This window comes from Odontesthes bonariensis, chromosome 2 (assembly GCF_027942865.1).
Source record: "Odontesthes bonariensis isolate fOdoBon6 chromosome 2, fOdoBon6.hap1, whole genome shotgun sequence".
In the NCBI taxonomy this organism is placed as follows: Eukaryota; Metazoa; Chordata; class Actinopteri; order Atheriniformes; family Atherinopsidae; genus Odontesthes; species Odontesthes bonariensis.
In genome coordinates this window covers 4,039,654-4,053,298 of record NC_134507.1, presented here as the reverse complement: position 1 = coordinate 4,053,298, position 13,645 = coordinate 4,039,654, and the positions used below count along the sequence as shown (strand labels likewise).

General features: G+C 41.3%; 1 protein-coding gene across 1 annotated transcript; it reads right to left on the bottom strand.

The window, feature by feature from the left end:
- Positions 1 to 9,239: 9,239 nt before the first annotated feature.
- Positions 9,240 to 11,087, bottom strand: LOC142398714 (E3 SUMO-protein ligase ZBED1-like). Its single transcript, XM_075482837.1, has one exon. The coding sequence runs from the start codon at positions 11,085 to 11,087 to the stop codon at positions 9,240 to 9,242; it is 1,848 nt and encodes a 615-aa protein (XP_075338952.1).
- Between the last annotated feature and the right edge of the window lie 2,558 nt (positions 11,088 to 13,645).

Below are 13,645 nucleotides of genomic sequence, written 5' to 3'. Positions count from 1 at the left end.
TAATCCAACGTGTGCTATACTTTTTTTCCTATGCTCGCTTAGTAACTTTAGGTTAACTTCAACTCTAGAAAAAAACTAAAGAAACTTAAGAAAATAAGGGAAATTTAAATCAACTTTCACAGTACCTGAATTTATTCTTAAGACACAAATAAGATCAACACACACTGTACTTCTGACATTATGACAACCTTTTCATAGCAGATGGAAGAACTGACACTTATTACTTTGCCTAGTTATTTAGAGAAACGGGAACAGAAGGTGTTGCTAACATCATCATCTTACATATTCCATTAGTAATTTTTATGTGACCTGGTTAATTTAGGACACTTTTTGGTTTCAACTCTTGCCTTATTACATGCATTTAGTTATTTATACTGTTCTTAAAAAAAAAAAAAATCCTTTACATCATTAGGGCAGATTGCCATTCACTTCATTTTGACAGGCAGAATGTTGAGTTTATACTTAAGGTGCAAAGCTTAGATGATATTCTTAACTGATCATCACTGAGTCAGGCAAGCTGAATACACATTGTGACTATAGGCAATCACATATGCGTTTTCAGCTATATAAATATGTCACAAGGGGAGGTTCTGGACCCAAAAGAGCATTGTTACGACCCGGGGGTCGTATAGTGTGAACGAAGAAGAATAAAGTCCAAACAGTTTTATTACAGACAGGATTGAGGTAAAGTGATTGATCAGTAATAAATGACTGTTCAAAAACTGTTATTGGGACTACTTTGCAAAGTAGCTAACCAATAAATGAAGACTGTAGACCCATGTGCTCACTGATATCTTTGAGAGAACAATGCACTAAATCCCCCCTTGTTGTAGTTTGACATCTTTAAGTAACATACCTTAACATAACATAAAGTTGAAAGCCAATTTTCAAGATGTCTTGAGACACACAAAAAAAATCATGGATTTATTACCAAGGTTAAAAACTTGATTTGTATGGGAAGGGGACTGTGAGACTGTAGGATCAGCTATCAAAAGATCCTTTGTTTTGTGCTCTGTACCACCAGTGCTATTATATTTTACACAGGTAATTTACATCAACAAATTCATCCCTTTCATTCTTTGTAGACCATCAAACCTCAAGTAAACTTTGATTGCATGTTTCTCTGTATTGCTTTCAATAATACATCAATATCCTTTTGCTTAACTTAGCTGACCTGGTTTTAATGTCTTATTGGTGTTTTGGCGTTTCCATCTTCCATCAAACTTCTGAAAATACCACGTCTAGAAAATATACATAAGTTATTGCAAATCTGTCAGTACTTGCAATTAGGAAATGTAACCACACCTAACTGGGGAACTATAAATCTTTATAATAACAGGTCTAACTGAAAATCATAGATACATGACATGCAACTGAGATGTTAAGTATTGGAAACAATTATTCAAGATTTCAAATATATTTTTGTTTCTGTAGTTTTCCGATTATTGCGGGCTGTAGCATTTCCAAATCTTTGTCTTGTTCGAAAAAAGTTTTGATTGTATCTGCTGTATAGCAAAGCAAATCCACTGAATGCAGATCAGATGGGCAGGATTGTAGATATGTGGATGAGGTGAGGTGGGGGGGGAGCGGGAAGGGGTACTCATCTTTTTCTTATCTGCCATGTATCCCAATCAATAACTAGGACATCTAGATAAGGTCTTGCAAGCATTGTGTTCACACGGTGATTCCACAGTACCACTAAAGGACAAATCCACACAAATATGCATCCACAGCCGTACATCCACACATACAACAACACAAACACTTACATTTAAAGTTGACACTTCTGTCTTTGCTCTATCCTGCCATCTATTGCCTAAATCACCCTCCCAGCAGTCCGTAGCTCAAAATACACATTTGTTACAGGTCTCAGAGTAGCAACATCATTTTACCACAAACTCATCACTACATTGTGGCATTTTACACTTGATTGACCAGCAAGTATTTCCTCTGTTGGAGGCCACATCTGCTTTCTCCATCCACTCTCCAGCCGTTAGAGTCCCAGAAGGTAGTGTTAAATTAGGGAACACTGCAGCTTTATACAATGTTACAAACCAGCTATAATTTGGCTCTGATGTGACCCTGTGATCTCCTGGAGCAAGGAATAAGGGGGTGGGTTGAAATTGAAAATGAATGTGTGAGTCTCTCTTTATTCCTGTTATTGGAGAAAGACTATCCAATTCATTTCACTTGCATACTGTAGACTGGACTCACTTGACATTTTTACTCTCATTTTGGTGGTACTAAGGCCATATCTCAAAGGAATTCTTTTTGATCTCTTTCTGAAAATTCAGAGCAGGTCTTACTCTTTCTTCTTTTACCATTTCCTTGTCTCTCTTGGTGCTCTCTCCTTCTGTCCTTGTGTTTTATAAGGGTTGCTTGTGTGCATTTCTATGCAGATGTATGTGAGCGTAAGCTTGTCTGCAAGCGTGTAACCATGTGTGTGTGAGTGCAGCTGGATGACTGGCCAAGGTCTTTGAACACTAAGACCTGGATGAAGGATTGAAAGGCCCCTTGAAGCCCTGTGGAAGCCCCTTCAGCCCGCATTGACACCCTCCGGGGGCAGAGGAGCTAGGGAAGGGAGATCAAAACCAGTAAGAAGAGGCCAAGAGGTCAAAGTGAAGCAAAAGATCCGGGGAGAATCTCCAATCCAAGGAAGTATCTATGGTCTTGGAAGAATTTTTAAAAGGGTCAGCGCAGTGAGCAAAGACCGCATCAAATCTGGGAAGACTGTGCTGCTGCGAAACACTGGCTACTCCAGAAGAAAAACAGGCTGAAACGCCCTGAGGGGGGAAGTCAGGCCCAGTCACACCCAATTCCTGTTCTGGTACAGTGCTCCAAATGTTTTAGGGTGCCTGTTGAATCTTGAATTCTGAACTCCGGGTCATAATGAACAACACTGAAGACCAATTTTAGTTTGGGTTCAGATGTAATTAAAACCCATGGTCAAGGCTCACGTGCATTTTGACCCCAGTATTCATTCAACCCTTTGATCGATTCTTTGGAAGGTGCAACCCTGAAGAGGAGATAAAAGCAAGATTCTGTCTTTCTCCTTTCGCAGACATTTTACAATTCTCTTTCAATTGCCTCCCACTCACTACTTTACAATTCAACAAGAAACAATTAAACAAGAGAGTAGCCCTAACCGTGACACTGAAACAATGAAGCACTGTGATGGCAATCAATAACAAGTCTGAGATTCACCACTCAAGGTCAGTGAACTTAGCAGCACGCAAAGCTGGCTAATGGTCATTGAATGCTGTGAATGAATGAATTTCTGGCTGAGTCCTGTGGTAATAATCTTTAATTCCTTTCCACAATTAGTCTGCCCTCTTACCATCTATCATGGACCAAAAAAAGGCACCTGCGGCAGACAAGGATACAAAAACAAAGAACAGTTCTCAAGTAATCATCCATTATTTCAGTAAACAGATGTACAATTTGATGAATATTTTGCCTGTAATCAACTGGAGTCTGTGGATTTTGCTCATGTGTCTTTCTTTCTTTCTTCTAACCTTCATCAGCCCAGTGTAGAGCAGCTGAAGACTCATATGGGCATTGATTTTCGCCCAGAGCCATGTGGGCTGAACTCAAAGAGAGGATGTCAGAAGAGTCAGCAAGAGGGGGAACTGAGAGAGAGAGAGAGAGAGAAAGTGAGAAAGAAAGGCAGAAGGGAGGATGGACCCACCCCCCACAATAAACAACCAACAATAACAAGGTGCTGGTCTGACCTTCACCACCTTAAACATATGGAAAGAGTAAAAGAGTAAGAGTAAAAAGAAGGCAGTCGCAAACAGCTAAACAACAGGAATGAGGCAAAAAATAACAACAGAAGAGAAACTGCTTTCATTTCCCCATTTTGTGCTCAGCTTTTTTACATGTTCAACAAAGAAATTTATGCCCACTTCGAGTGTGTCCGTTGGGCCACAATCTGTCGGCATGCTTTGATGTGCTCATTGTAGCTGCCTCTGAAGTCCTGTACGCAGAGTTCCTCTAACAAAGAGAATAAAATAGAAGGATAAACAAAGCGGCCTGTTTTTGTATTTGGCAAGGCACTGCTTGTATTCCTTGTGGACATTCTGCCCTTAGCTCTCCTTCTACTCATTCTCGTTCCCCTTTCCATCTCTTCCTCTTCTTCGTATCCAGTGCTGGGTCCTTGATGGAAGGTAAGTACTTGAAGAAAGTTAATGATCAAAAAGGTAAACCTCATGTTTGTTTGATGTTTGTTTATGTGTTTCTGAATCCATGCCGCATTTATCCCAAGACCCCACACAGTTTTTTTCTTTCTCCTATTTCTATAAAGGTTTTGTGGGCCTTTATTCGACAATGGGTAGACAGGAAAGTGTGCAGAGACCGAGGGAGAAGACATGCAGCAAAGGACTCAAACCCATGTCGAGGAACTACATCCCCTGTACATTGGACACCTGTTCAACCAGCTGAGCTTTATGGCACTCCTTTCTCATCTATCTTATTTCAAGTTCAAAATAAAAACTTTGGCATACTTCCTAAAAATACCAAAAAAAATTATGTTGAGATTGAAATAACGAAAAATACATTTTACAAAACACATTTTAAAACCTCGACTCCTGGCTGGGGCCTTTCTGTGTGGAGTTTGCATGTTCTCCCCGTGTATGCGTGGGTTCTGTCCACGTACCCCAGCTTCCTCCCACTGTCCAAAAACATGTATGTTAGATTCATTTCTGTCTCTAAAATTGTCATTAGGAGTGAGTGTGAGCGTGTGTGTGTGGTTGTTTGTCTCGTTTGTCTCTGTGTGGCCCTGTGATGGATTGGCGATCTGTCCAGGGTGTACCCTGCCTCTCGCCCAATGACAGCTGGGATAGGCTCCAGCCCACCCGCGCGACCCGGCCGACGGATTAAGCGATTATAAAAAAATGGATGGATAGATGGATGGATATTTTAAAAACATGAATAAATATTTTTTGCTTACCTATGGACTGGGAAAAAAAAACTGTAAACACATCAATGAGACATCATTTAATAAAGCTGCAAACGTTTTTGGCCATGACCGCACTCAGTGCTTGTGTTGTTTGTGCGACTGTTCCACATCCTACAAAACCAACAAACTAACAAGATAAAAAGTGAAACACTTTTTCTATACCAGTTAAATTCTTCACTATATTCAATAGTTACACAATAATTTAGTTTTTTTACCATTTATTGTTAATTAGAACTATTATCAAAGCGGGTTACCTAAACCATAAAATGTAAAATAAACCAATTGAAATGTTAAGTGAAGTCAATGGCCATTCCTACATTTGACAACTGATTTTTGTCACTTTGGCTCCACTTTTCATATGACTTAGTAATTCAAACCATTGCTTATAGAATAATGATAAAAAATGCTGATGTGACTTTTTATTATGAATTTTTAATCTGGACAGATTTGAATTTATGTAGTAATGCATTACGTGAACTTGTCAGCATAGTAATTATTGAATAAATTTGATGAATTCAAATACTTAGAGTGAAATCATTCTTATCAGAAATGCACCATACTCTAAATGAAGGCCAGTGACTGTATCTGGGATTGAAAATATCCATCCCACTTTTCTGTCAGGAGTAATTCCCTACTGTGATAAGAAGGGTCTGCATTCCACAGATCAGATTATTGTGTCAGGTATTGGAGGTTTACAGTCTCAGATACAGTTGAATGCACATTTGCCTTCATCTAAAGCACAGTTTGTCTCTGACAGTGAAATGGGATTTCATGCATCTGGTGCCAAGCTTTTTTACCCAGTGTAAATACAAAAAGTCTAAAAGACAAGTGAAAATGTCTGCTATGGCGTTGCTAATATTCAAGGTAAATAGTTAACTTGTAAATCCATCCATCCGTCCATTCATTTATCTATCCATCCATTAACCCATCTATTCATCCGAACCACCAAAACCTGCTAATGTGATAGAGAGGAGAAGCAACTCTGAGCCCCTCTAGAATGACTGAAATGGTCACGCTATCCCTCAGGATGAACCTAGGCATCCTTTGGAGGAAGCTCCAGTGGAAGCATGTGCTTCCATGTGCAAGTTTAAGTCCTTTTTCTCACCTAAAAATGTATTGTCAGTCTTTGCAATTTTACACATACTTCAGACGCAAATCCTTCAAAAATGTAGGTCACAAAACGCAAACCTTATTACCTTATATATAACATTTTATATTAGTTATATATATTTTATATTATATTTTTGCTTGCAGCATTACCCCAGAGTGTCACTTATAATTTTTGGTGGCCTGTTGATGTGTCTTTGTCAGCCTCTTCAGCAAGACAAAAAAATGTATGTGCATGGCTATGCATGTGCAGGGCTCAGATGAAGATTTTTACGACAGTGAAATTAATAAAAATAATTTTTTTTCGACTGTAGGGGGAGCCAAAGAGCAAAATATTACCTGAGTTTGTGCCATTTGAGGCACCAAACGACACCAGAGACACTCAAGGTCTCTGAATGAGAAGGCCGATGAGACTCCACCTTCTACATAAAGAAAAGATAAGATCCTAGAAATTCTGTCCATAGAGGTTATGAACAAAATCTATGACAAAAGTAATCCTGGCACAGCCCAACTCCTGTGAAACAAGTCTGATTTACAGCTGGCAATGCAAATTGAGCTTACACCAAATATGCAATGCTCAAATGGCCCTTCTCAGTAGTAATTTAATAAAACTGTGTTTTCCAGAACTCTGAATAACATCTTGCTTGTTGTTTTAAAGAAAAGTGTAGCCCAGGCTTCATAAGCTGTCAAAAAGCTGAAAGAAAAACAGAGTAAAAGTCTGTTTTTAAGTTTATGAATGTGTCTGAAAGGGAGCTGGCAATTACAGGGTTAACTGCAGCGCACAGAGCAGAGGGAGACGTGCGTCATGACGTCAGGGCACAGCTTCGGCAAGTTGCGCACAGCACTTGGGAGATAGTTAGAGCGGGAGGAGAAGTTACACCATCCAGCTGCCTGAAGGACGCTCTGACTGAAAGATACCCAGAAGCGTGTAAAACCGAGTGAAAACATCAGAATTCACCGTGAGCTGACTCCACTGAGTGCTCGGTTCAAGTTTCCTGCTCGGCGGTGAGTTAAATGTGCAGTTTGAGGACGAGAGCGTCGAGTAAACGTTGTTAGCATCAGTGCTAATTCAGCCGCTAAATGCTAATTTGTTACCTCGTGCATTAGCCGCTAGTGCCGCAGCTCGTGTGAATTACATTGCAAACCGCTAACTGACGAGCTAATTGCTGAAACTGCAGGGTAATTTGGTTAAATGCTAAGCTATGGAGTGTGTGTGTGTGAATGTCGGGTATCGGGAGTATTGGGGATGTGTGCCACGTGTGTGTGTCGGCCGTGCCGCACGTGTGCACTGTGTGTAGGGACGATGTGTACCGCGAGTACTGTGTGTGTGTGCTACGTGTGTGCTACATGTGTGCTACGTGTGTGTATTGTATGAGGGGAAAAAAAGGAGAAATTGACCTTGTTTTGTTATTTCATTCAAATAATTAATACTAAGGGTTATTTTGAGTATTTTAATTTTATTTACATTTCTAAGATGAGACCTATGGATGAGAAATATTTTTGTTAATTGAATTAAATTTATATATGGGATATTGTTTACTTTAACTAGAAAGTGACCTGCGGTGATTTAATTTAATTAAAATGAATGAATGTGGCCTGTTCTGCAGGTCAGGTTTTTTGACTGGATGAGATTAAATTACAATTGAACCAGAAGTCTACGCGTGAAAGGAGACACCAGCACTGGATAGCCACCAGGCGACTTCCAGATATCCACTGGTGAGACTGATCCAGGGAATCAGATGGCGAGCCAGAACCGAAGGATCAAGGACCACTGAACTTACCTCCCAAATCTGCAGTGGGGTAGGACAAGTGAGGCACAGAAAGATCAAAGGGCCCCAACGAAATAAAACCATTGAGCTCACACTGAAGAAAGAAAAACACATACAAGACCATACACAACAAAGGACATTTTTCCTATTTTTTTTATTTTCTTTTATTTAAGCGCGCAGTTTGTTATTTTTCATATTGAGCATTATAATTGTTGTCATATTGTTCTGTTGTTTGACAATACAATTTTTTCTAAAGCTAAGTCTTGTGTGAGTAGTGTTGATGTTTACCCCTGGGCTCCATGAGCGGTATCTTAGTCTTCTGATAACCAGGCAAAGAGGGGTTACAAAAGTCTCGGTTTATATCTCCTTTTCTTTTCTGGGACGTACACGATCATAACATGACTGTGCAGGTATATGTCATGTAAGGCTGTCGCGGTGAGGGAATTCCCACCGCGGTGACTCATAGCCGCTCAACAGCGCGGTATGCGGTGATATCGCATGCGGTGATATATATTTTTCTTCATTAGGCTACTTTCCACGACACGCAATGTTAGATGAAAATCGAACGCATAATCCGTCTTTTTTCCCCAGCGATACTGACATTTCACTTTGCTTTGCCTGTCATTTACTCGCTCACAGACCAACATAGCGGAGATCAAGCAGCGCATACCCCATCCGCAACATTATTGCCAGCGCCACCAAGGTTGCCACCCGTCCCTTGAAATACGGATTCGTCCCTTATTTGGCAACAAAATGTTGCGTCCAGTATTGAACCAATATGGGACGCGATTTGTTCCGTATTTTCACAAATGTCAAATACACTTGTCTGTCCCACACGCATCCACACAAAGCCCCGCCTCCCCGGCTGCGCTCCTTGGTGAGTCTGGCTCCCTGCGCGCGGTGCTGTCACTCACTGAATGAGCAGAAAAGTTTACAAATGTTTTTTTTTCTTCTGTTTTTTTTATCTTCTGTAAGTAAAAATGTCTTTCAGGTTCATATGGTTTTGCACTTAAAAAGTTACATTAAGTTATCAAATTTTTTTTTTATGATTTAAAAGTTAATTTACAAGAGCTTATTTCTAAATGTTTTTTTAAACACCATCCACCCAGACAAGTTGATAAAACACTGATTATAAGGCTGAATATGTTGCAAAACAAGTAGCCTAAAAAAACGACACACATCGGAATCGGTTGTTTAAAATTTGCTTGTTATTTATAGAACAGTATGATATTTCAGTCAGCAGTTAATCACTTTCACTTGGGGTCGTAAAGCTTAATGCAACAATGAATACATAGCCTAGGCAAGGCCCTTACGTCTTACATTTATATATTTTAATGAACCATATCAACTTAATATAATTAAAACTCATAACATAACATTTCACAACATGTAAGACTCAACACTTCCTATATGTCCTTGTTGCGAGCAAGAAAAACCAGCATGTTAACCTTTTCAGGTTTGAGAGACGACCTTAAATGGGTAACGATGCTTCCAGCGGTGCTGAACACCCTCTCCGAGGGTGCACTTGTTGCGCATATGCACATGTACTTGCGTGCAATTTTGGAGAGGAGAGGGAAGCGGAACTGGTTATCTCTCCACCACGCGAGCGGATCTGCGTTGGAGTCCAGCGGCTCCTCCTGGAGATAGCGCGTGAGCTCGCTGTCAGCTCGAATTCTCATGGGGACAGCAGCAGAGGTGCTACTAAAGGAACCCTTTAGTAGGTCCCCAAGGGTTCTCTTTTTGGCGGGTGGTGGCATCGCTGTTTGTTCCACAGATATGCCTACAGCAGGTGACGCGCCGCTCCCCCCATCTCCCATGCTCAGCATCTCATCGATGAGCGCACACTTTGCCTCCTCCCAATCGAAATGTTTGCCCCGGTATCTGGGGTCCAGCAAACAGGCCTTTTCCAGAAGTTTGTGTAAAATAGGGCTGTACTTGTTATCCAGGACAGAACACATCTTCCTCTTGATGTCAGCTGTTAACGTGGTGTCGTCATCAGAAGGTTTAAGGACGTCTTCGGTGAGGAGCTTTAGCACAGGCTTGATGGAGGAAACCGTGACATATGCCTCACCAGACAGCAGGTCAGTGAATTCGGCGGCAGGCTTCAACGCAGCATTCACCGACTGCAAGACTGCAATATCCTGCCAGCTGGGAATTAGATGTTGATGGCGCCGATCGTTCACAAGGACGCGCTGTATGGCAGTGGTCTGCTCCAACACCCGCTCCACCATCCTTTGCTTAGAGCCCCATCTTGTTGGACAGTCCATGATCAGCCCGTGCTGCGGGGCTTGGAGCTCCGCTTGCGCTTTCGCCAGATCCCTCCTCTTCGGCCAGCTCTGCGAAAAGGCACTCACCAAAGAATGGCACAGGCCCATTGCTCGGCCCGTTCTGTCCTTGACGCTGGCCATTGCGTTGGTTACAGCAAGGTGCAGATTGTGGCCAAAACAATTAAGCCAGGTCCACTGAAGTTTCCTCACTGCTGCCACAATGTTTGCTCCGTTGTCGGTCGTAATGCATGCCAACTTATTCTGGTCTAGTGACCACGCGTCAAACGCGCTGTGGAGAGCCTCTGCGATGTTCTCTGCGGTGTGGTTCTGGGGCATGAATACCGTTTCCAGACATCTAGTTTTTAAAGTCCAGTCACTTGCCAAGAAATGAACCGTGACGGTCATGTATGGAGTCATGTTGACACTTGACCACATATCAGTGGTGGCAGAAAAAAAATCAACTTCCCTCAGCTCACACTGAACGGCTGCCCTGGCTGTGCTGTACATCTTTGGTACAGCTGTCTGAGAAAAATAGGTCTTCCCCGGCAGTTCGTATTGTCGGTCAAATTTATTTAACAGTGCCCTGAATGATGGCTTTTCGACTGTGTTGAAAGGAACCATCTCCTCCACCAGGTACCTCGCCACCGCATCCGTCAGGCCCCTGTGTCGCTCGCTTCCCGCGCCATACTTGACAGCCCTCGCAAAGGCTTCAGCGACTCCAAGCTGCCGGCTGGCACCTGCTGCTGCCTGGCTCTGAGTGGATCGAGCGGGCGGGGGCAGTCTCACCTCAACCGCTGGATGGTAACTTGCCAGATGCGAGCGCAGATTGGAGGTGTTCCCCCTTTTCACTTGGAGTTTTCGAAAACAGATCTTACAAACCGCCTCATCTAAATTAGCTGGCTCTCCTTTCTCGTTGGGCTGAAAGCCAAAATGTTCCCAAATGGGAGACGTAACGTGTTGCTTGGGAACAAGCGCTGGTGCTGCCATCTTTCAGTTGTTGAACTTTATTGTTCTACTTTCCCGCTGAAAGCATCATGTATATACATGATGCTTTCAGCATATCAAAATCATATGTTTCTAAAGGCTTACTTACATTTGTAGGCTATCATGTGTACAAATGTTTTTATATACATATAGGCCTACATTTGTATATATTCTTATAAATATAGCCTATATTCATACATTTGACAAATATGCGCAAATGTAGCTATAGCCTATTATACAGTATTTGCAAAGGGCCACCGTAACCTAACGCAAATCTCGCGATATCGAGAGATTTCGACTTGGCTAAGTGCTAGCAGCACAACAGTGGGACCGGACAGGAATAATAAACGGCATCGTAGTACACTTCTTGATGACAAAGCAATACACAATAAACACATTGTGGCAACACGAACAGACAATTAACAAACTACTCTGAGAATACGTTTCACCTACACAGTTTTGTTGAAATGATCAGGTATTTCCCAACAGCAAATGTGCACACCAAGCTGTGGTTCTGTGGAAGCTAGTTTATTGTTGATATTAGACGGTCGCATTTACAACGTTAAACATGGATAATAAGGGAAGATTCAAAGCCATAAAGTGTCCGGACTAGGCAGAGGAGTAAAGCCGAGATAAAGGTAGGCCACTGCATTTTATTTTAACTTCTATTGCTACGACACTGAGTAGGCATATTCTTGTAATATCAGCTGCTGAGGGAGAATGAGACCACAACGAGTAGCATGTAGACGTGTGTGCGTGTGCGGTGCCTATATGCAAAGATGACGACAGAAACGCGGCACCTAGCTGTGTTAATGTGTTTCTCCTGCCTTGCGGGGAATATACAATGCATCAGTATTACTGTGCTGGCTTAAAAAAAAGTATCAGTTCTGTCAGTCGCTTTGTATCTACTGTGCAGTCTTAAAAACTCTTTTAGTTTCTCGAGTTGTTCTGCGCGTGCAAGGGGGCGTGCGGTGGGCGGTGGTGGCGGTGGCCTGGACACGCACCGCGGAGGTCCTCTCAGCACCGCGGTGATTGCATTTTGCGGTTATCGCGACAGCCCTAATGTCATGTTCCCTAGTTGGAGATTACAAGATGTATAGTGGTCAATTTTACTTCACGTGGAAACTAGTGGAGATATACACTTAGAATAAAGAACACTTCAATGGGAGGCTTTTAAAATTTCAAACTGTCTTTGATTCTCTGGTTATCTACTATTATGAAAGTGAACCAATATTAAGAGCTTTTTCAGAGATAATCCCTGGAATTCTTGTTTCTCCATGATACACTAATGCTAAATAAAATATCTCTACATGGAATTCAACTGAACTTGAACTGTATACTGTAAGTCCACTTGCGCACAGCTACATTTCCATTGTCTGAAATCAATCACTGCCCTCAAACTAAGAGAAGCGCATGCATCCCTCTTTTCACATCAAAGGTGAGTCTGTGTTCTCTCTGTTGTGTAAGCCTGTTCTTATTCTGTACACTTGACCTTCTGGCACCAAGGCCCAGTTATGGCTGATAGAGACAACAAACAAGAGAGATCTCTGTCTCCCAGATCATTACGCAACTGACGATGAGGAAGGCACAGTACAGAAATAGCCAAAGGGCAAGGTGGATGGCCTGTCGTCAAAGCTCATCTTTCATACAAGTGTGTGCACCTGCATGCTGACACACTCACATACACACATGCACATGATGCATCATATACAGGCTTGCAAGCACTCATGGAGTTGTACTTTTACAGTAGTCACATAATGTACTCGAGAAGCTGATGTTGCAAGTAACATCCTCATGGGAAAATTTGAACTTAACTGGAAGGCCATGGGTGACTCTAGAAACCTTGGTTCTGATGGAGCTAAAAAGAAAACTATTTCTGTAAGTCCTAAAAAGCTGACATTTTGGAGATAGAAAATTTTATTCAGTAATCACCTGCATGGTCTACTGACCACAGATACCTACCAGCAGTGTGAATATTTCGTAGCAAAAACAAGCATGCCTTGTAGGCAAACCAGCATTGTGTTTGAAGAATATGGGGTTTGTTCAACATTTTAGATATTTTACATGTGTCATGTGGGAAAGATTAGATAATTTCTACCAAATTTGATCTGATGATATATCATTGCATAAAATCAACTTTTGATGTTCACTAAACTTGAGAGAACTCATTTGGAAATTAAGTTGAGTCAATAATTGTTTAATTGATAGTGACAGGTCTTTCCAGTTCGGTATTTATGTATATAGTCAGTTCTTTTTATCTTACTGCTGGTAGTTCCTCTCAAATAATTTTTTTATAATTGTTAAGAGTAAATTATAATATTGGTCAAATTTAAAGTTGGAAGGTCTCAACCGTAAGACCATTTCCATTCTTTTTGTATTTAAAAAAAATATATATAAATATCAAAAGCACTAATACCAATTAAATGGCCATGCTGCTTGTTAAACTTTATTGGATTCATTAAATTGGAATAACTTAAAGCAGTAATGGGATCATTTGATTACTGATTAAGGACATTTTAGTCAGTTGAGTCAGAATTTGGATCTTAAGCCAGTTTAGTACT

Bases quoted from the DNA above. Each gene is read 5' to 3' on its own strand.
- LOC142398714 (XM_075482837.1), bottom strand. From the start codon at position 11,087: ATGGCAGCACCAGCGCTTGTTCCCAAGCAACACGTTACGTCTCCCATT.